General features: G+C 40.5%; 1 protein-coding gene across 1 annotated transcript; it reads left to right on the forward strand.

Moving 5' to 3' along the window:
* KLHL12 (kelch like family member 12) lies at window positions 1-23,271 on the forward strand. The gene is given in 13 exon segments (XM_021003240.2): window positions 1-84; window positions 6,282-6,515; window positions 10,810-10,963; window positions 11,795-12,012; window positions 13,936-14,085; window positions 15,783-15,897; window positions 18,747-18,772; window positions 18,774-18,854; window positions 19,546-19,741; window positions 20,513-20,671; window positions 20,964-21,062; window positions 21,908-22,094; window positions 22,275-23,271. Coding segments are annotated over 12 exon segments (1,695 nt in total). The 5' UTR covers window positions 1-84; window positions 6,282-6,332; the 3' UTR covers window positions 22,402-23,271.
* Window positions 23,272-24,332: the final 1,061 nt, after the last annotated feature.

A 24,332-nucleotide genomic window follows, 5' to 3' on the forward strand; every position in this document is an offset into this window, starting at 1 on the left:
GAGCCGCCTGCGGGCCCCGCACCCCACCCCACGCCCTCGGGCGGGGGGCCAGCCCTGCCTGGCTGGGTAGGGCGGGGTGCTGAGGTGAGTTGGGTGGAAGGAGCCACAGTTGAGCCTCCCCCTGCCCCTCTCCACGCCCCGTCCGCGCGCTGCCGCCCCCGTGTGGCCGGGGAGGGACCCGGAGGCGCGGGTCCTGCGGGAGGACGAGGCGGGGCTGCCCGGCCGCTGCGCCCCAGAGCCGCCGCCCCCTCATCCCGGGACCGGCTTCCGTCTGGGGCGGGGGAAGAGGGCCTTTTGTCATCCTGCCGCAAGTTAAAAGTGGACCGACGTCGATCCCCACATTCCCATTACCGTTGCAACTCTCAATCTCTAGGGGAACCCGCAGACCCAGCTGGGGGAGGGTGTTGGGGTTCTGTTCGTGACATGGGGGGTCGTGACGTGGGAGGGATGGCTTCGGTGAGCACTGATTTTTGGTGCAGCGCAACTAGACATTTTTTAAATTGGAGGACTTTAGCACTGGAAGGCACTTTGTTGCTATTTTTTTTTTTGGAAGGCACTTTAGAGATATTTAGTCCAACACCCACATTTTACAGATGACAAACTGAGACCCCTAGAAGTAATGACTTGCCCTCAACGTACACAGGTAGCTGGAAAAGCCAGCTGGCATTAATTCCAGTTATCTTTCTGTCTGCTGGAAAGAGAAGGGAATAAGCATTTATGTAGTTCTTACTGTGTACCAGGAACTGTGCTAAGCATTTCTCTTTTTAAAAACAAGTATCTTATTTGATCCTCACAACCACCGTGTGGCTTTTTTGTTTTTGTTTGTTTGTTTTGGTTTTTTACAGTTTAGGAAACTGAGGCAAACGGGTTCAGTGACTTGTTCTAGGTCACAGTGCTTGTCTAAGGCTGGATTTGAACTCAAGTCCTCCCGATTCCAGGTCCAGTGTGGCTTTTAACCATTGTGCTGTTTAGCTGCTTCACATGTGACATTTCTTTCTGTGCCCTCAGAGTGATTGCACAGGCCCCTTCCCCATTTGTGGTAACACCCCAAACAGAAGAGAATCAAAAACAATAAGCCAAGGTCCTGTGATTTTATAATCGCTCATGCTTTGGTGATTAGTGTTCTCATCTGTACAGTGGGAACAACTGTCACCTGCCATATACAGATGATGTGTGGATTACCCTATTTTTTTTTAAAAAAAAGGATAACTAGTAATGAAAGAGTTGTGATAAGTATACTGCTGCTAATGAGATGGCCTGGAATTGTCTTTCTTTGATATTGAAAAATGATGGTTGAGAGTAAGCTATTAAAGACTCCATTTTTACTTTCATCATTGTATTCTCTTGATCATTTGAAAAGTTTTAGACTAAAGAAAATGGGGCAAACTGCCAGTCTCTCCCATTCTTTCCCCCAAAGAGTGTTTGTTTTTAAAAAGTGGAATGATTCAAATTTGATCAGTTGGCATATTTAATGAATTGTAACTGTGTTGTCAAACCCTGTGGTTTGTTTGTTTATGTAATGATGGCCATAGGTTACTGTTATTGAACCTGGAAGGTAACAGATTTTGCTTCTAAATCAAGGTGGTGGGTTTCTGTGTGTTCAGGGGCCCCAGTTAAGCTCTTGGGTAGAGTTGAGGAGTTTTAATAGATCGTATTTGATCTAATTATTTATTGATGCATTTTAACTTTGGTCAATCAGTACCCAGTAATAGAGATGCCCTTTTAGAAATAGAATCATACAAGGTTAGTTTTGCAAGGCGCTACAACTGAACTAAGACCTGTCCAAAGTTCTAACTACTTGTTAACAAGTAGTTAACAGCAGAACTTGAGTCAGAACCAGTTTTTCAGACTTACAGGCTAGAGTTCTTTCTACCACATTGCACTGTTTTACTCAAACTGTTGCCCCAGGAATCTCTTAGTCAACAAGCATTATTTAAATACTTCCTGTGTGCCAGGCACTAGGCTAAGTGCTAAGAATTTTAATTTTTTTGTGTGTGCTTTTTGGTGAGGCAGTTGAGATTAAGTGACTTGCCTAGGGTCACACAGCTAATAAGTGTTGTGTGTCTGAGGCCGAATTTGAATTCAGGTCCTCCTGACTCCAGGGCTGGTGCTGTATCCACTGTGCCACCAAGCTGCCCCACTAAGGATTTTAAAAAAGGCAAAAACACTTCCTACCCTCAAGGAGCTTACTACCTAATGGCAAAGAAAACAGGCAAACAAATGTATGCAAAAGGACATACAGGATAACTTGGAGATAATCTCAGAAGGCACTAGCATTAAGTAGAATTCAGAAAGGATTCTTGTAGAAAGTGGGATTTTAGCTAAGACTTGAAGGAAAGCAGGAGGTGGAGTCATAGAATCATAGTTTCTTAGAGCAGAGGTGTCAAACAGATGGCCCCAGCATTGCTGGAATAGGATTAAAATTTAATTGGGAGATATTTAACAAAATAAAAATACAATAAAATATAGATAACTAAGTCAATATGCAGCAAGTAATAATAATGATTGAAGTTATTCCGAAGTTTGCAAAGCCCCTTTACATAATCTCATTTGAGCTTCCAGGTGTCTTTCTGAAGTAGGTGCTTCAGTGATTCCCAGTTTACAGATGAGGAAAGTGAAGATCAGAGAGGTTATATGGCCTGCTCATAGTTACCTAGCTCATATCAATGGCAGGATTTGAACCCAGGACTTCCTGATTCTTAGTCCAACACTATGAACTGAATCACTTTACAACTCTAATATAGCCCCTTATGATTCCAGCCTATTGCAGAATTTTCTTTCATCCAGCATATGCCCCTCCCTCTTGGCTTTACATCATCTACATATTTGCCAAATGTGTCACCTCTGTCTTTTAAGAAATTAATCCAGTGATTAAAATTTTCAAAGAGACTAGTGCTGAGGACCTTTTTTCAAGTTGACAACCAGCACTCTCTACCAACTGGAATCTTACCATTTAATTTTCAAGTAATACCATAAGAGATGTTGTAAAATACCATACTGAAATCCAGATATACTATTGCTCTGATTGATTCTGACATGACTTATTTTTAATGAACTAGTTCTGATTTTTAATGATCCCTTTTTTACTACTCAGCCTACCAACTTAATCTTTTTTTAGGGTTTTGCTAGGGATCAACAGCAAGCTCATTAATAATTTAATTGTGTTGAATTTTGGGAATTTACTTTCTAGCCAGTTTTTTTCTTTTTTAAAAAATTAATTTATTTTGATTTATTAACAATTATTCCATAAGCTTTTGAGTTTTAAATTTTTCTCCTCCTCCCTGCCCTGATATAGGCTATACATATACATTCCTAGTAAACATGTTGTAAGGAAGAATTAGAACCGATAGGAGGAACCACAAGAAAGAAACCAAAACAAAACAAAACAGAAGAAAAAAAAATAGCAAACATTATGCTTTGATCTGCATTCAAACTAGTTGTTTTTTAAAAGTCAGGGCAGTATTTACCTCTCCTGTTTTCTGGCACCTGTTTTGTCTTCCTTTTCAAAAATCACCAATTGTAGTTTATCAAATACATCTGCAAGTTTTTCCATTATCTTCTAGGCCAGAAAAACTTTAATACATGTAAAACATCTAAATACTATGTTGCTTTACCTGTGTTGTTCAGTCATTTTTTAGTCATGTTTTATTCTTTGTGACCCTGTTGGGGTTTTCTTAGAAAAGGTGTTGGAGTGGTTTGCCATTTCCTTCTCCAGCTCATTTGACAGATGAGGAAACTGAGGCAAACAGGGTGAAGTGACTTGCCCAGGGTCACACAACTAGAAAGTGTCTGAGGTCATTTGAACTCAGAAAGATGAGTCTGACTCCAAGCCTGACATTCTATCTACTGCGCCACCTAGCTGCCCTATCTACTAGAGTAGACTATAATATCCTTGACAGCAGAAAACACATTTTACCTCATTTTTATATCTCTTTAGCAACTACCACAATGCTCTGTGCACAATATATGTTTGCAAATGTTTATTGTAGGTTTCAGTTCTTTTGAATATTCTCTGTAGTCTGAAGATTGTTCTCCCTGACAGAGAAGATGAGAGCAAAATAGGAATTGAATAGTTATGCTTCCTCTCTATAAGTCTGTTGACATTAATATCTTCCCCCATGTAAAAGACCTCTTTTTTCCTTCTTGTTCTTGCCTTGAACAAAGCTTTTAAAAATGCTCATTTTGGCATCGTTAATATTTTTTTCACCCTGGGCTAAAGTCTTCAATGTTCTTTCAGAGCCATGCTATTCTTTTGTAGTCTTCCTTGGCTAGATGACCCTCCTCCTGTTTTTTTTTCTTTTTTGGGGGGAGGTGGGTGTGCAAATCTTTTAAAAATCTGAGTTCATTTCAGATCTCTTAACCCAACTTTGCTCTCATTTGTGCAAGTTTCCCTGGTTTCCAACACAGGGGAGTCAGCCTCTTTCGCCAGCTTACTTGGCAGATCATGCCCCCAACATGGACATCCAGACTAGCCCTAGCCCCCTTTTCAAAGCAGAGTTTGAAATTTGTATTTGTATAGCATGTCTTGTGACTGGAGGGATGGAGCCCCTTCCCCTGTTAGGGCTAAATACCCACAAGTCTGTTTTCTATTCTGAAGGTTTTGACATTTTAACTGATTGTTTTAATAAAAGTTTAAAGCTGTAAAAAAAAAATCTGAGCTCATGAGAAAATACCCCGTGAACTCATGTCTATCTCTTCAGGCACCCTCTCCCTTTCCTAATCATGAGAAATCATTCATGATTCTATGGTCAAAAATTTGTTTTGTGAGCTCTCCTCTTTCGTCTTCTATTTCCCTTTTGAAGTCTTAGGCAAGGAGAGCTTACCTCTCAAGTTTCTGAACTTTCTAGATTTTACTTTACATAGTCTAAGACATTTCTTTCTCTTTCCGAAAAATGTCTTTCCTTGGTTATTAGAAATTCCAAGTCAAAGTCTGCTTTTGCCCAAGGTTCTGTTCTATTCATTTTTCCAACCAGTATTAGTTGTGAACCTGATTCCTCTGCCCTTTTAAACAAGAAATTGTCAATAAGAAAGATCACGAATTTATCAGGTCAATTTTCAGTTGTTTGTAACTTCAGTTTAGTTATCTTTACCTTAGCTGTCTGGTTGTTGAAGTTGTACAATACCACCATATCTTCTTGCCAGTTTTATCTATATTAGCAACTGATAGTGCATTTCCTCCAGCTGAACAATATTTCTAATGAGATATATTAATACATAAATGATTTATACTATTCATTGACACTGGCCTTTGTTACAATTAGTTGGTAGAACTACTTGTAGTTTGCATACATTCCCTAAATTTCGTTGTCAGTCAATGAATACTTATTAAGCAGTATTCAAAGCCCTTTACCATGTGCTCTGAGGGATACAAAAAGCAAGGACAAGGTAGGGTTCCTACTCTTGAGTTTACAATCAGTTCAGGGAGATAGGACACAAACCTATGCATTCTAGTTAGCAGTACATAGTTTGAATTGGAGGATAAAAGAATGTATGAAGAATTTCTGGTTAATAGCAGCCACGTTATGCAATAACTAAGAATGTTAAACTGAACCCTTCTCAGCATTACGAGGATCTAAGACATCTCCAGAGGCCTCGGGATGGAAAATGCTGTCCACATCCAAAGAAAGAACTATGGAAGTCGAATCACTCTCACTTATTTTTACCTTAAGTTGAATTTTGTTTCATCTTTCTGATGGTTCCTCCTATTGGTTTTAATTTTTACTTACAACTTCACTAATGTGAAAATATGTTTAATGGGTATGTAAATGTAAAGCCTATGTCAGATTATGTGCCGTCTTGGGGGGGGGGGAAGAAAAAGGGAGAAAAAATTTTCAACTCAAAAGCATATGGAAAAAAAAATTAAAAAAAAAACAAAAAAAAAGAATTTCCAGTTAGGAAACAAATGAAATACAGTGCAAATGTGAGGATATAAAGATCTGTATTAGGGTGGTGGCAGTGGAAACAGAAAGAAGAAACAGAAGAAAATGACAGGATTAATAAAGCCTTGTTAATGAAGTTCAAATAACGTTAAGTTCTACATTTTCTTACATAAAAGTTCTCAAGAATTGTTCAAAAATCATTTTGCCTTTTCTCGATATTGGAGTTATCTGTGGAACCTTAAGGAGATAAACTTTCTAATAGTTATGTGGTAGCCTCCTCCCTTGGGAAGACCTCCTTATTTAAAAACAAACCAGAATCACTTATTTTTGAAACTCTTAGAGAATGCTTCAGGCCCCTAGACTTCTAGAAATGACCTAGCATTTTTCCTCTTTTACTTACAGAATCCCAGGACCCCTTTTTCATTGTCTCCATATTGCTTGGGGAAAGGCAATATGGCTCCCAAAGACATAATGACAAATTCACATGCCAAGTCCATCCTCAATTCAATGAACTCTCTCCGGAAGAGCAACACCCTCTGCGATGTTACATTGAAAGTGGAGCAAAAGGACTTCCCTGCCCACCGGATTGTGCTGGCCGCTTGTAGCGATTACTTCTGTGCTATGTTCACTAGTGAGGTAAGTAGAAAACTAACTCAGAACTCCTACTTAGAGCTTGTTAGCCATGTGTATCAAATAGCAGAGGTTTGTTTTAAAGTCTGGTGAATTTTGCATGATAATTTTTAGGCCCCAGTCTGAAGAAAATTAGTTCTATCTTGTCTGTGAAGGCATCTTAGGAGGTGAGTATAGATGGCTGTTCTAGATGTGTGGGACAGCTAAGGGAAGAGGTACTAAGTCTGGAGTATGAAAAAGTAACAAAGAGATTAAGAAAAAGTTTACTTAGCAACAAATGGGATGCCTGAGACAAGAGTATTAAGAGATGCTATAAGTAAGGAGCCACTGTCATCAGGCCTTCAAACCTAGAATAAGTTGGCTCTGTATGCTTATTGTTTGTGGAGGGCTGAGCAAGAGAGTTTTTCGGTGTTTCACGGCCTGGAATAGATTGTAAGGAGAGTCAAAGAATCTTGTTGATCACGAAGAATCTTATCCTCTAACCCCAAAATGATAGTGTCAGTCAACAAACCTTTAGAGAGGCTGATTGAGTGAAGATGTGTCTACTAGCATTGAGTGTCAGAGCAGACAGTGCCATGACTGTGGGTTGTATTATTTACATAATAACTTTCTTGCTTGCCTAAAATTTGACTTCTTTATTTAAGACACTGAGTCTGGGGCTAATTCTAATGTGTATATCTGGAATAGGAGAAATATTGAAATCTGAAATGTAGTTCCAACAGATCCAGTCTTGTTTTATACCGGTCTTTGGTAAACAGACTCTCTCAGATTCCTGACTTTCTGGCAAATTGTATGATTTAGAACACCAGAACCAGATGATTTTGATCCATTTAGCCTTGAGATAGTTTACCCAGCAGCTGCTGAACATCGAATTAGAACTGCTGACTGCTAATTATATAGTGTACATCCTGTTCTTTGGCAGCTTGAACATAAGGCTATTACTTATTCATTTTTTTTTCTTCTACAGGCATCTGGTTGAAAATTATGACTGTAAAGTTGTCCTGTAAAAGAATTCTCCCTCCACTCCTTCACAAAAGCATCTTTTGTAGCATGTTTTTATGTGTAAGAAGTGAAATAAAGATAAGAAAAGGGGAGAATTTTAAGGGTATCTTGAGTAAGAGAAAGGTAGAAAACAGTATCACATTTTTGAAAGCTGGTAAGAATCCGCAGGAGCAATATGATGTCATTGAAAGCTCATTGGAGTAGTAACAAATTGGATTTTAGTCTTAGCTCTATAACTTATTAAGTCTAAGAATCTTTTAAAGACCAGTTTCCTTATCTGTAAATGTGAATAAATAAGCTCGTGAAACCATGGATTTGAAGCTAGATGAGACATCAGAAATCATCCAGATCCTTCATGTTACAGTTGAGGAAACTGAGGCCCGGAGGCGTTATGCTTATGTTGCCTATCTCAGAGGGTTATTTGGATTAAATGAAATCATATATGTGATAGCATTTTGAAAAGCTGTAAAAATATTGCGCAAATATATTTTCATCATATAATAATGGTTATATTCATGTCCTAGCAGGGAACCTATACTAACACTCTCTTATCTAGGTAGACACAGCTTCTTTGTTGTTTGAAAAATGCTATACAGTAGATGTACTTTGAAGTCTACCCATTTGGTGATCATTGTATTTAGTAACAGTGTGATTTTTTTTGTTGAATTGTGTAATAACCGCTTTATTATACAGAAGCGTGTTTTAAATATTTCTAAAGCATCAAATACTCTTAATAACACCTGACCTTTTTAAAAAATATGTGGTGATTGGAATTTGTATAAATTGTTTCTTTTGGAAAGAGCGATGTAGCATTCCGTCCCTTCTTTGATCATCTTCTTTCCCCCAATATAGCTTTAAGAAAAGTTTTTGTTGTCTTTTGCTTTCCTTACCATTGTCAGCTAATTTACTTTAGCACTGCTGACCTTATAGGAGCATGCCACATGCTGGTACCTGTACTTGTCTCCATCATCTAGATAGATAGATAGACAGACAGACATAGATAGACATATATCTATAGACATAGATTATATATAGAGAAATAGAGGTTTATATATAATAAAGGTATATGTGTATGTGCATGTGTATCTATCTATCTATATATTTTCTTTTTTAAAATTATTTCTCTTTGTCTTCAGGATTTCACCCTTGATAGCTTTCTATTACTCATGGATCGACTAGAACTTTAGTCTATAGTATCCCGTCCGTCCTTCCTCTAAAGCTTTTGAAACCTGTTCTCTCCAAATCAAGGCGCATGTCAGAGTGCATCCAATTAACATGGAGTGGTCACTTTCTCCTGAGGTTCCCGGCATTTCCACCCTAACAACCAGTTCCTCTTCGTTTTGTTGTTGTTATTGAGTTGTTTCAGTCGTGTCTGACTCTTTGTGACCCCATTTGGGTTTTTGGGTGAAAATACTGGGGTGGTTTCCCGTTTCCTTCTCTAGATTATTTCAGATGAGAAACTAAGGCAAACAGTTAAGTGATTTGCCCAGGGTCATACAGCTAGTGTCTGAAGCCAGATTCAAACTCAGAAAGAAGAGTCTTTGAGACTCCAAGTCCAGTTCCAGTAAGACTCTAATAGAATAGAATTTCTGCATGTTGGTCCCTCTCTGTTTTTTGATGAATGAAATAATTATTATTAAGGCAAGTCAAGAAATTATTAATTGTTCTGCTTTTGGCAGAGAGAGAACTCCAGCAAGCTGTCTGAATAATTGAAGTCTTATCCTTACTATATCACTGTGATCCATTTCCCCAAACTCCTCATCTCTTCTCTCTTTCTCTCTTTGTGGTTTTGCTTTTGATTCTGCCTCTGTTGATTTTTAACCTAAATGTTCTCTATGCTACTTTTCTCCCTTAGGTTCTTAGATTTTCTCATGGTAATTTCTCTTTTTAATATAAAATGCTATGATTTCTCCTTTTACCTATCCTCTTTCTTTTCAATAAAGTTGTAGGTCTCATCTCACCAAACTTCAGAGGAGACCTATGAGGTCCAATTTGTGTCCCTTTGTAGAATTTCTAGCTGATTTTGCCTCTTAACTATAATATGGGGCTTTGTGTAGGAACAGCTAAGGCCATGTGTTTTTTGATACTCGCTCCTTTCTTAGGATTTTGTCTCCTCTGAACAGGATGTATCTGCTCCTAATCTGTCTACACTGTAGCAACTCTCTGTGATATCTAGCTTGATGGATGGATTAACATAAGCAATTTCCTCCCTTCCCATTCCTTTTCAGTTTACAGCCTTTTTGATTAGATTTACAAGGTTTCATTCAAATGTATTAGTAGCCTTTGTTAGGTTCCTATTATCCTTGGCCAGAAGCCATCATCCTTATAGTTTAAGCCATCACACTGTCAGACACTATCTTCATAACCAAAAATGTTCAAATCAAAAAAAAAAGTTAAAATTTTAAAAATGTTCAAGTTTCTTACTAGCTGTGTAACCCTGGGCAAGTCACTTAACCCCAGTTGCCTAAAAAAACCAAAACCAAAAAATAAATAAATAAAATAAATAAAATGTTCAAGTTTGCCTTTGTCTTCTGATGTACCTGCCTGCAGTGATGCATACACCACCTGGATACCAGAAGCTTCTGTTTCCTGCCTGACACTTCATGATCTTTAGCCGTATTTTCTAATGTTTTCCCCCTGACCAAAGAATGCCTTCTGTAACATCCAACAAGTGTTCATCCTCATCTTTTGTCAACAGTTCAACTCAACAAATATCTCATTAGGTGCTTGAAAGCAGTGTTCTAAGATGTAGCATCATCTGTAGAATATTCGGTGTTTGCTAGTTTTAACGAATAGGTTGGGCTCAGGATGCAGTAGGAGAAGGAAATCATCCTGAATCAAATTTGGGAAATTGTGCAGTGCTTTCAGTGATCCTAAGCTGCTAAGTGCTGCAAATGCCCATCTCATAATACCATTGTTCTCTAGATGGTATGTCTTAGACTACTATGAACATTGCAATACCATTGCTAAATTCTTGTCAAAATAGAAGCCTGTAGCTACAGTGTGTGTGTGGGGGGGGGAGGAAGTACCAGCGTCTAGCTGCATTTCTTATCTCTTTCAAATTATGGATTTGACTAAGGAGGCTTTGTACTGCTCTACTTTTGATGTATTTTCATGTGACTAGGATAAATGATAAGAGTGTGCCTCTTTGGTATGTTGTCTCTATTGGCTTCTTGTTTTCACAAAACTTAGATATAGTGTTGCAATTTTGATAGACCTTCAGGCTTCATCAAATGAGATTCTACTTGTATCCCCTGGAATTTCAACCACTGTGTATTATTACTCTTTGAATCTGCAGCTCTCAGAAAAGGGGAAGCCATACGTTGATATTCAAGGTTTGACTGCCTCCACCATGGAAATCCTGTTGGACTTTGTGTACACAGAGACAGTGCATGTGACGGTGGAGAATGTACAGGAACTGCTTCCTGCAGCCTGTCTGCTTCAGCTGAAAGGTACGCCAGTCAGGCAGAGGTTTTGCTTTTCATGATTCAGGCATCTCTGAAGATTTTTTGATATTAATTGATATATGGGCAGTCTGTGACAAAGAATGTATGCAACATTTTTTTGTTCCCAGTTTAGGGAAACGTACCAGATGGGGAGTATCAGTTGCTATAACATGCAAACAAGAGTGTCAAATTCTCTTCAAAAAGGGCTTTTATAAATTCCTGGGGACCACGATTTCCAAACTGTAATGAAGTTGAATACAGTACCCTCCCCCATGCCAGTTTTTCCTTTGACACGGGTTATGCTTCATTTCAGTAGTTAGAGGTTTCTATATAGTCCACACAAAGCAAATTGCGTTAGGATGACATTGTTATTTTTGTACATGTTTGTGGATTTAATTTTATGTCCTGAACTGCTGCCTTTAGAATTGTAAGAGGTTGTAGCTAACCTTTCTGCACCCAAAATAGGCCTCATTTGTTTGGTAGACTTGCAGAATGGAATTAAGATTACTAAATAACTTATTTAAAAGTTGTGTACCTTGTTTTCCAAGACCTTTGAAATAATTTTTATTACATTCTTTTAACCTCCCTGAAAATTAAATTGATTTTCTTATTTTAAAATGAGATATAGAGAAGTAAAACAATCTTGATGAAGGTTGAATGAACAGTTAAAAGGCAGAATCACATTTAGAATTTCCTACCTTCAGTTTTTTCAGTCTGTACCTCAACCATGGCTTCAGGCTTTCAACATACAACAGTAAAGCTGGGTCCAAAGAAGTAGACAGACTCAGCCCCTCCAAGGTGTCTTGAAGTCTCTGTCATTGTTGGTGTTTGTCATAGGTGTTAAGCAAGCCTGCTGTGAATTCCTAGAAAGCCAGCTGGACCCATCCAACTGCCTAGGTATCAGGGATTTCGCTGAGACACATAACTGTGTTGACCTGATGCAGGCAGCTGAAGTCTTCAGTCAGAAGCATTTTCCTGAAGTGGTACAGCATGAAGAGTTCATCCTTCTGAGCCAAGGAGAGGTGGAGAAGCTAATCAAATGCGATGAAATTCAGGTATGGATGTGACTTGGTGGTTTTACCTCACACAGCACCTTATGTGACTGTCTTGGCCACAAAATGTTACCAGCTGTTGCTAGTTATTCCCTCTACCATTAAGGGAATCACTGTCTCTCAATATTGGGATAAACTAATGCTGGTAGAAGGGAGTATCTCTGTATAGGGGCATTTCTTGCTTTACATAAATGGATCATCCTGCAGACCTCTATGCAAAGTGATTTTTTATGTAATGTGCACATACCCAAGGATGTGGGGAAGGGAGAGACAGAGGGAGGAAAACAGTTGCACGCTTGTGCAGGGAGGGGGGCTTACACATAGTTCAAGAACATGTGGGGGCCAGGAACAGAGAAGTGAGAGCAGGAGGAGGAGCCCCCAGGGGCAGGGACAGCTATACAGGGGCCTGGCTGTAACTGAAGGAAGAATATGCAAGAGGGAGACACATAGGGACCAGACATGGACACACACAGAGGAGGACAAATGACATGAGGGGGCCAGGGCCAGACATGAAGGCGGGTGGGAAGAGCAGGGCAAAGATCTCCGTCAGAGCTGGAGGTCTCACGTCAGGCCCCTGCTCTGGCGGCACTGGTAGTGATCTCTCCATGTGTCCATTCTTCTACTTTCACTTGAGTTTTATTTTTTTGTTGGGGTAATAGGAGGCCACAAGTGCCAAGCCAAGGGGCAAGAGTAGAGAGAGAGCAAGGACAGTACTGTCCAGTAAAGTTAACTTAGGTAGGTTTTTTTGGAATGTGTATTTCTTTCAGAATTCTTTAAGTAAAGTTGAATTTGCATTATATAAATTATATAAAGCAAGAACTATCTGTATATGAAATTATATTGCTACCCTAGTAAATCTCCATTTAAGTAATGACAGAGCAAGAAATTGCATAATAAGGCCAATCCCGGTCCTAAATCCCAATGCTAGTAATTTAGCAGAATTTACTTTTCTTGAATAGGCTAGTTATCTCCTCTGACAGTACTAAAAGATTAATTGAAAATCAACTAGTGGCATCTACTACAGGTATGTATGTCACTTTGTACGGTAGATATGTTAACTGAAAATTGGGTTTTGGTAAATCACATTCTAAGTGAACTAGGACAGCCTCCAGGGAGGCTGAGTGTCATTGGTGTGTGTGATTGAGAAACCCTGTAACTTACACTGAGCTAAGTGGAATTACCTTAAGCCAAGAGATATTAGTTAGAATCTAGCATGTGGCTCTTTTGTTCCAGTGATTTCTGCCATGTCCACTTTAATAGTGATAAAATACTGAAAGTTCAAGATGTGTTTCTCAACAACTTGAGTTCCTAGAAATTTTAATAGAGAAGCCTCTGATAATAGAATGAATGCAGAAAACTACTACTCTGAACCCTGATTATTACAAAGTCAAAGACTGATGGAAGGAATGTAGCATTCAAACCTAACTCTCCCTTCCCTAACTAGGGGTGAATTGCTTCTATTTTCCCTATCTTCCAAGTGGCCTGATTTAGACTCTAAGTGCTCTGTTTCACACTCTTTGTGTTATTATGTGTGCTAGGAACTGTGCCTCTTATGTAAAGAGAAATTATGAATGAAAGGTTAATTTAAGGCCCAGTTTTGAGTTAAAGATAACAAATGCCCTCAAGTTTCTGAAGGCTAAGAAAGAGGGAAGAAGAGGAAGAAATAAAAAATGAAAACATATCTTACCGCCTATTTGTTATAATATTGGAAATACTCTTATCAATCTGGCAGTAATTCTGTGTCTGACCTGATTTTAACCATAATACAGGAAACTGTTCCCTGGGGCTGGGCCACTTATGAAAGGGGGTTTAGAGGAAGATAAAAATGATGTCTCTTTAACAAAGCTTCATCTACCCCATGAGAAACTAGAGAAGATTAACTGAATTGAATAGCAGTGACCCATATTCTCTATGGTACATCGGCAGGTAGATTCAGAAGAGCCAGTCTTTGAAGCTGTCATCAACTGGGTGAAGCATGCCAAAAAAGAGAGAGAGCAATCCTTGCCTGACTTGCTACAGTATGTCCGGATGCCCCTGCTGACGCCCAGGTACATCACGGATGTGATAGATGCTGAGGTAGGTCCTAGGAGGTGCCCAGACTCTACCACCTCCTTTGGTTTTGCTGTAGCTCAGCCCCATGCGCAGAATAAGATTTCCATTCTCTGTATGTGGGACATGGAATTTTCCTAAGAGACCTCCTTAGCCAGGAAGCTGGGGTTGAAGGGTGCTAAAAAGAGACATATCCTTGAATACCATGACTGAACTAGGAGAGTGTATTTAATGTTGCTCATCTGTAGCCAGAAGTACTGTACATGGAAGCTTTTAGTTACACATGTGTCAAGTGAACTAATACACGTCATTGCATTTTATTTTGTTATTTTGAACTTGTCATTTAGATTCATAGACTTAAAACTGGCAGGGCCATTAAAGTCATCTATTCCAGCCCTTTCATTTTACAAATGAGGAAACTGAGAGTACAGTGACTTGTTCAAGGTCACACAGATTGCCTGTGTGGCAGGAGCAGTCCTTGAAGTCTTCCTCCTTTCCACTGTGGCATGCTGCCCGCTCAGGCTCTTGGCGCTGTGCATTTCAAAGATTTAACCGTTTCACATAGCCAACCACCAGCAACCAGCCATGTTCCCATCTCACCTGCATTAAGGACATCCCAGATTGACTAGGAAAATAGGACTGACCAGTAAGGAACAGAAATCATTTCTTATTTTTGAGACTGTGGGGAAGTCAAGGTAACTGGTTGGGGTGAGGAGCCTACAGCCCCCAGGCCACATGTGGTCTTGAGGCCACAGGTTCCCCGCCCCAGGATAAGCTAACTGAAAGTATCTTTAAAATGGTTTATTACACAATTCTACTTTGATGCATTTTAATCATCAATTTGATGATTATAAAATATAGCTGTGAGCCAAGTTGGCTTATAAGCCCACGTTAGCCCCCTAAGCATCAAACAGTTATTTGTTGTTGTTATTGTTGTTCAGTCATTTCAGTTGTGTCCAACTCTTGGTAGCCCTATTTGGGGTTTTCTTGGCAGAGATACTGGAGGGGTTTGCCATTTCCTTCTCCAACTCATTTGAGAGATGAGGAAACTGAGGCAAACAGAGTTAAATGACTTGCCTAGGGTCACATGGCTAGTGAGTGACTGAGACTGGGTTTGAACTCAGGTGTTCCTGACTCCAGGGGTCAGCACTCTGTCCACTTTGTCACCTAGCCTGATTGTTAATTCCTCTTCCCTCTTCCCACAAAGACCCAGCTTTAACTATTTTTAAAAATCTATTTGGCAAGGAAAAAAAATAGAGGCTAAAGAACTCAGAGATTTTTAGTACCATAGCTCATATTATCTTTATCCTGCATGTCATCCTTCATAACTCCCATACACAAGTCCTTCCCAGGCACCTCTGCTTGCCTTTACTCTGTTCATTTTCCTGTGCCATTCACACGAGAATTCATTGGGTGGTCAGGCAAATGAGGGAGCTGGGTGTGCTTGGGGCTTCTCGAACAGGGTGTCCGTCCCTTTCCTTCATGCTTGGAGGTCACTGCAGCCTCACAGTGTTCTCCAGCAGATTCTTGAAAACTCTCAGTCATGGACATTTTCGAAGCTTCTTCCTGTTGTTTTGATGGGTCTCAGCAGCCCTTGTGGAGCCCAGAGCTTCCACCAGTTTCATGGTTCTGTATGTTCAAAAGTCAGTTCTTATTTAATGTAGTTTGCACTTCCCTGAAAAATTTATTGCTTGTGGTTCATTTACACATTGGTTGTGTTCCAGCCTTTCATAAGATGCAGCTTGCAGTGCAGGGACCTGGTTGATGAAGCAAAGAAGTTCCACCTGAGGCCAGAACTACGAAGTCAAATGCAGGGACCCAGAACAAGAGCTCGACTTGGTAAGGATGAGGTGTGGCAAGTGGATGGCTGAAAATAGGGGAACAGAAATGACCTCGAGTGCACGGCCATCCCAGGTCTGAAATAAGTGGTTTGTTTTTTTGACCTTCAAATTCCCTTCTCTGTCATCTTTGCTTTCCGCTGGCTGTCGTTTAACCCCTGCTAGATCAATGGAAGATGAAGACATTCACCGGTATGCTTAAATTATAACCCAGAGCAAATTATGTTTTAAAAGAACTCTCTTAAGGCATTCATTTCAGTAGTACAGCTGCTCTCCAGACATGTAGTCTACCCCTGCTTGGATAGATGAAGATTGAGCACCATCTCCCAAACCTGTGTACAAGGGCTCTAAGAAATAACCTGGCCTTTTAGGGACTGATGCTAAGAAATGCTGGAGTTCCTGAGATCATAGGAGAGCTAGAGTTTGAAGGGACTTCAGAGGCCAGCTCACTGAACTCCCTCATGTTATAGAGGAGGAAATTAAGACCGAGACCCCATATGTAGTAATCTTTAGAGGCAGAATTTAAACCCAGGCCCTCTAGGCCCGGTTCTCAGTTGCTTTCTTATTTTGCAGGACAGATGACCCAAAAAGAGTCAGCAGCTGTGTTGACAATTGGGACATGACTGACTTAATTGAGCAGCCATTTATTAGCAAGCTCCTGCTTTGTGCAAGGCATTGTCTTGCACTTGTCATAGGATAGTAGGATGGAGAATTGTAAAGAATCTTAGCTAAGGTTAGGAAAGAAAAGATCTTACCAGTTCCAAGCCAGCAAATGTTTTATTAAGCATTTACTGTGTGCAAGACACAGTGCTATCCACTGAGGATTCAAAGACAAAACAAAAAGCCCTGCCATCATGGAGCTTACTTCTCCTGGGGAATTCCAGGTAGAGGTGACACAGTGTGATAGATCAGAGCCACTTAGTTCCATAGGAACAATTATAGTACAGTTTGATTATACTGTATTAATAAAATTATCACCAAATTCCACTGATCAGGAGGATATTATGTGGGTTGTGCCTGTATTGTTTGGTATTGCCCACAGTGCCTACCATACATTACTAGGCATATAGTAGGCACTCAGTAAATATTGTTGAATGAAACTGAAATTTAACTGGTTAACTACAGAGTCTAAGGTAGTTCTATGAACATAGTGCCTGCAGTCTTATGAGCAGGCAACGGAGAGTGAGGGGGTTTTTGTGTGCAGGTTAACCCAGGAGACTTTTTCAATCCAAACCTCAGTCTTATTAATTAATGGCTAATATTTAAAGTTAATGATAAATGTTTTGATATTCCTTATAGCACCTCCCTTGCCTGCAGCCTTTTCAAAATAGATTGTTTCTCAGGCATATTATCTTAGTATACATCCTAGAACTATACGGTCTATACTGGTATTATCTTTATACCTAGGAAGAATTATAGCCACAACATGAAATGCAGCTTTTTCATAGATGGGTTCTGTCAGGAATGGGTGGCCATGCTTGTAATGCAGGGCATTTTAGATAAGGCCAAGCTTGCTATCTTCATAGGTCTCTTTCCTTTAAGCATTGTACCCACCTATTCCCATTCATAGCACTTTCACTCTGTGAACGTGTTGTATAAAGGAAAAGGTGATACTTCCACCTAAATGCCACTGTTTTTTGTGTGTGATGATGCTACTGACAGGAACTGATATGTAACTGAACAGAATTTTGCATAACCAATGGGTCTTTCTCACATTTTGCAAACATTAAGGTTGTCTTCTGATTTGTGGCTTGTAGCCTCTGGTACTCTGTGTGACAGTTTTTGTTCAAGAGATCCTAGAAACTGAAGTCAGAAGAGACTCTTACCCTCTCTTTCTTTAAAATATCCTTCTAAGTAGAGATGACCAGCTTATTGAAGGATTGGGTAGATCGACAGGATTGGGTAGATCGACTAGATTGATCTACAAAACCCAGAGAAGTAAAACAGCTCCTGACAGCCTGGTGTCCTCTCAAATGGTCACCACTAGTGATGGGTTCAGAGGAAAGTTAGGTTATGGGTCTGGTGGTCTCCTAGCTCTGAATGGCCTTGCCATGAGAAATCTGGCAAGTGGGTGGCAAGGGGTTTGGAAAAGCTCATTTCAGAAATCAGCTTTGGTCCTTCACTCCCAACCAGAGAGAATCTGTGGGAGTGTATGCTCACAGGTTTAGTGTAATCTGAAAGGTCCCTTTGGTCAAAACTCTTCTGACTTTGCAAAGAAAGAAAGGTCTGACCATTGCCTCTGAGCAGAGAAAGGGACTTCTTTATTTGGCCTTTGGGAAAGAAGTTGCCCCTTAGGGGGTGAGGCTAAGCTCTAGAGTATGTGCTAGTTTCCTGGCAGATTCAAAGCAAGCCTAGGTTATGATTGCAATTAGTAATAGCCCAATATGTGACAATCTTCTAGAAACTGAATGAAAATCATCTGCCCTGAGGTACTCTAGGAGAACAGAGGCAAAGGTATTAATGCTGTCAAAACAGGGATTTTAAAAAAATTATAATTATTCTTTGAAGATGGTGAAGAAGCTTTCTTTTTCTAGTGAGCAGCTTTGATCAGCTGGTAAGGAGTTCATTCAGGTGGCCAAATCAGGGAAGCAGTGTCATAGAGACAAAGAAGAAACTACAGAAATCTATTCACTAGTTCTTAAGCCTCCAGCTATTCTAGGGAGATGGGGTTAAAGCGAAGAGAGTATTCCCCTGTCCTTAAATCTGTATCTTCAGATTGTAGTTTTACTCAATGAGAGACCAAAGAGAGTAGATGCCCTGTAAATGTTTCTGTCTGGACTTCCCCAGAAGAGACACTACCTCCAGCTAGGGATGGAAGAGTAACCCATCCTTTTCTTATTTTGTCCTCAGGAGCCAATGAGGTACTTCTGGTGATAGGGGGGGTTCGGCAGCCAGCAGTCCCCCATCGACGTGGTAGAGAAGTATGATCCCAAGACTCAGGAATGGAGCTTTTTGCCAGTAAGAAGTAATAAAAACATCCCTGAGCAGAGAATTTCAGTTTGCATCCCTCACTTTCTGAGTGCTGATAAATTGCATTATTGCCCTAGAGTAGCCCGTAAGGATAATCTCAGCTTTTGTCAAGGTTGTAAGTCATAACTTTGCTGTAAAGGTCTGAGTGCTTCTGAAAGTATTGATACTTGGCACAGCCTTATTGCAATTCTGGAGTCTGTGCAAACAAGGCTCTGAACTATCTTATTGGTGATCACACGGATGTTCCTGTTTATCATTCATGCAGTAGACTCTCAAGAGCTAGGGGGAACTTCATTGGACCCCCTGAATGGAGTCATATGATCCTGGGTGTGATTTGAGCAGTAATGTGGCCAAAATGCTTTTCAGAATCCAACCAAGAAAATTGGTGTCATGTTCCCCCAGGGCCTGTGAGACTAAGATAAATGGGGAAAAGAGACTGGATGGTAACAAGACATTAAATGAGGGACCTAATAAGATATGTAGAGATGATGAGTCTTCCAAAAAGATCTTAATGGAGGCATGGAAATCATGTGTGGAGGGAAGCTTGTGAAAGAGAGTAGTGAGGACTTCCAGTAGAGGCTAGGATAAAGTATATGATAGCAAAAGGTAGCATTCAGGATTTTTTTTTCAGGAGCACACGTACCTAGCATTTGCCATTTGTTCTCTCCACATATCATAGAGCATCACTCGGAAGAGGCGTTACGTGGCCACAGTATCCCTACATGACAGAATTTACGTAATTGGTGGCTATGATGGCCGCTCCCGCCTTAGCTCAGTGGAGTGCCTGGACTACACAGCTGATGAGGATGGAGTCTGGTATTCTGTGGCCCCCATGAATGTCCGGCGAGGCCTGGCAGGTGCTACCACTCTGGGAGGTAGGCATGTGTTAGGGTAATAAATACATTCATCCATGGCTGTTGTAACATGGAGATTGTAACATTCCTATTATTAGGCATAGGAGTGAAATTGGGGAAACTGGAAGACACTGACAAGACCAAAATTATAGCCCCTTAAGTATAATTGAAGCCTTGGTACCAGTCATGATGGGTAGCAACTGGATAATCAAGTCCCCATGTCCTAGCTGCAAAACCAGGATTAAAAACTGTATTTTAATCTTTCCCTTGCCTTGCATTGCCATAGAGTATTATTTTCTATCCTGCTCTCAAGTGCTTGATTAAAATTCCTTATCTTCAGATCTCTGTGACCTCAAAAAAATTTTTTTAACCTAGAGCTTCTCAGTTTACTTCCAGCATTTGTAAGGGAAATTTCTAACATGGAGATTGTAACATTCCTAACACAAAGGCATTAGAAGTCTTTCTTTTTGTTTTTTCATTTATTTGTGATTTGAGGAAGCTAGGTGGGTACTAGTGATAGAGTGCTGGATGTTGGAATCAAGAAGACCTGAGTTCCAATATAGTCTCAGGCACTGTCTATGTGACCCTGGACAAGTCACTTAATCTCTCTCAGCCTTAGTTTCTTTTTCTGTAAAATGCAGATAAAAATAGCACCTACCTACTTACTGACCTACCAGGGTTGTTTTAAGGTTCAAATGAAATATTTATAAAGTGGTTTTCGATCCTTAAAGTACTATATAAATGCTAGCTACTGTTCTTATTCTTATATTATTGTTTGTGTATTGTGAGCAGATATGATCTATGTCTCTGGTGGCTTTGATGGGAGCAGGCGGCATACCAGCATGGAGAGATATGACCCAAACATTGACCAGTGGAGCATGTTGGGAGATATGCAGACAGCACGGGAAGGTGCTGGACTAGTGGTGGCCAATGGGGTGATCTACTGCCTAGGTACTTAGCCTGGGACTTAAATATGGGGGGCTGTGTTTCAGACACTGCTTTTTTGCATATGAATTCTTTCTCGCCAAAGTACAGGCTAGTCCAGAGACTTCCATTTGGTGTGCTGCTTTCATAAACTAGATTACTACTTCCTAATAACTAAGATCAATGTAGTTCTAAGAATATGGTGCAGTCAATATTTTATTCAGAATGTATGAAACTGCAATAGGAAAGCTGAGAACAAACGGGGAAATAGAAGCATTCCTCATGAGAATCGCCAGAATGGTCCTGCTTTGTGTTCCAGGAGGATACGATGGACTGAATATCTTGAATTCAGTTGAAAAGTATGATCCCCACACAGGACACTGGACTAATGTTACACCAATGGCTACTAAACGCTCAGGTGAGGAAAAGTCAGATTTGAGTTGGGACACATAGCAATGCTGATGGGCTCATTTTAAGTGACTGTCCAGTATCGGTAAGGCCTCATAAGACTAAGAATCTTGAACCATGGGTTCTATCCACTGGTTCTGACACCTGCTTTTTTACAAAGCATATACAAAACCACTTCTTTTCTTTGCCTTTGTTTTCCCCATATAAGAAGCAGTTGTCATGAAATGGACTTCAGTCTCCAGTTATCTGATAGGATGTTGTAGGCAATAGCTTAGCTGTTTTACTTTCACTGAGTGAACACTTTTTAGAAGTAGAGTAGATGGGAACAAAGGAAGAGAGACGGTGTTGTAAATGGTGTTCTAAATCTTTATGAAGGACTTTAATTGCATATTATTTTTTTTAATTCATGAAAACTGCTCATCAACCAGCAAATGTTTTTAAGTGCTTATTATATGCCAGACATGTGCTAAGAGCTAGGGATAAAAAGAAAAAGCAAAAACTGTCCTTGCACTTCATAGTATCTCTTTATTCTCCTTCTCACCTTGATGCTTTTCTTTTTCTATTGAGAAGGAAGTTAAAGGTTGAATCAGATTTGGACTAGAAGAAGTTGGGGAGAAAGATGAGAAAAAGAATCATTCTATTTCTAATTTTCTCCATCTCAGACCCTACCCAAAGGTAGGTCTTCATGTGGTAGTAGATACCCTAGGACTGTTCTGTATCCACATCCCTAGTCGTCTCAAGGTGAATTAGCAATGAGGAATGAGGAGCAGGGGTCTTTAGGTTCTATTTCTATGATCTAATTAGAACAATCCTAAATTCAGTAGTGCTTACTTGATATCTCCTGTTTTTCTACAGGTGCAGGAGTAGCACTGCTCAATGACCATATTTATGTTGTGGGAGGGTTTGATGGTACTGCACACCTCTCTTCTGTGGAAGCCTATAATATCCGAACTGACTCCTGGACTACAGTTACCAGTATGACCACCCCACGATGCTATGTTGGGGCCACAGTGCTTCGGGGGAGGCTCTATGCTATTGCAGGGTGAGGATTCAGGAACTAGGCAGGACTCATCATATGTCTAGGGCAAGACTCTGTGGGATCCAATCTTGTTTTTTTGAAAGGGGGAGGGTTTAGGAGTGGGGCATATTTTGTATTGAACACTAGTTCATCAGGGGAAGGAGCAGAGCTTTTAATGCTCTCTTTTGCTTTTTCCCCCCCCAGCTATGATGGGAACTCCCTACTGAGTAGCATTGAGTGCTATGACCCCATCATCGACAGCTGGGAAGTGGTGACATCTATGGGGACCCAGCGGTGTGATGCAGGCGTGTGTGTCCTCCGTGAAAAGTGACCAAGGGTGGAGTACCAGCCAAAGCCATTGACCAGTTCAAGGGGCAGGTTGGGGGAGAGCCAAGGATCCCTTGCAGAAATTTCTTTCTCACTGTGTGGACGGGGCGATTACAGGCACCAGTGCAGTGATGGCTATACTTATTTGAACTCCCCTATGTTGGCACCAGCTCCTGGGAATGGGTAGTTGACAGAAATGCACAGGAAAGCACTTTGAGTGACATGTGAGAGACCACTATCTTCTCACTCCATCGTCCAGGGAGCCTTTTCCTGGTATTCTCCAGCCTACCTTGTGCTTAAGCAGATGTTGTGTGTTGTGCCCGATGCCTCCCAGAAAGCTGAAGTGGGCGTGACTTCCTGGGTATTTGATGTGCCCAGCTTAGTTCACAGGGTGCCAACCTGTTTTAACATTGGTTAAATCCAAGCCTTTTTTCTAAGAAAAAAGCCTGTTTTAGTGTGCACTGGCAACTGGGGACAGCAGAACTCTTTAAGTTTCATTCCATAGGACACTAACAGCCTCAGAGAAACCAGAGGTTTCCTGTCAAAACCTACAGGCTGGAAGACTGGGAGATCATCAGACACCCTAGGGACAGGAGTGCTGCTGAAATGAGTGAGGGTAATTGAAAGGAATCCAACTTAATATAGAGTGTGACTGGACTTGGAAACACTCGTTTTATCCTGGAAGAATAAGATGGTGTACCCATTCAGAGATCCTTCTCCCCTGTTGTGTGTAATGTAGAGCTTTGTTTCTCTTGGTGTTGGAGACTAACATCTGGAGGAAACAAAACAAAGCAAACCAGCAAAGCAAACCAGTGAATGTCATCACTGTGGAAGTGGAATGTGCTAGGGGAAGATCACTGATTTTTGCAATCAATTCACATGCTGTTTGTCTATATCAGGCCCCATCTCACCATGGCAAGGTTTGCCTGGAATGGATAGAGCCTTGTTTTCAGCAGGGCTCATCCTTCAGAATGGTTCTTGCTGCTGCTCAGTTTTATCATTTTTTTCTTCCTAAACTGTTCCCAACCTCTCCTTGAAATCAATGTTTCCATGTCCTAGTGCTGCATAATCAAGGACAAGCAGAAGTGTTCTGTTAGGCTTTCTGCACCTTTGGCGGCCTTCTGAGCCATTTTACTGACTAGGCCCCACTGAGAACTGAAATGAAATGTTTGCTTTTGAGGGGTGGGGAGAGAACACAGTCATCTGAGTAAGGATGCACTTAATATTTGATCTGAAAATCTACTTGGGCCCCTTTCCCTGAGTCTTGTGTTTGACTCTCCTGACAGAGTTAATTTCATTTGTATTTTTTTATGGAAATATTAAAAATCACATGTCTTGAGTGCAGTGTGTGGCTGATCCTCACTGTACTCTAAAGGCCTTCATAGGAAAAAAGGGAGAGGATCAGCTTTAGGTGCCTTCTCTAGAACTTGATTTTTACCTTAATCTCTTAACCCCTGTGTACTTGCTTCAGAGCATTAGGCTCTGCTACAGTTAAAAGATAGGAAACCAGCTGCTGTTCTTTTGTAGGGATCAGAACTGCCTTCTATCATTTTTCACTAACCCAGGTCACACCACTCATAATCTGAATTTGCCCTACTGCCCTACTGAATAAGTTTACTCAGTAGGGAGGGAAGGGCAAGGAAGAAAAAGGAGGGAGAAACATCATAATATCTGCTTGGTTATTTTAGGGGTATACAGTTAGAGAAGATTGTATGCCACATCATTGTGATTGGGAAGCAAACTTCACTTTGGTCCCTACTTTCCCAAAGAATACCATAGTGGGATTTCAGAGGAGCTGGATTTAAAACCTTAGAACTTGCAAATGGCTGGTTAGATCACTCAAACCGAAGTCTGTTCTTTCTCCTATAAAGTGGAAGTAATAATTGCCCTGCCTACATCACAGGGTTGCTGTGAGGATGGAATGGGCTATAACGC

This window comes from Phascolarctos cinereus, unplaced genomic scaffold (genome assembly GCF_003287225.1).
Source record: "Phascolarctos cinereus isolate Bilbo 61053 unplaced genomic scaffold, phaCin_HiC Scaffold_5;HRSCAF=322, whole genome shotgun sequence".
NCBI lineage: Eukaryota > Metazoa > Chordata > Mammalia > Diprotodontia > Phascolarctidae > Phascolarctos > Phascolarctos cinereus.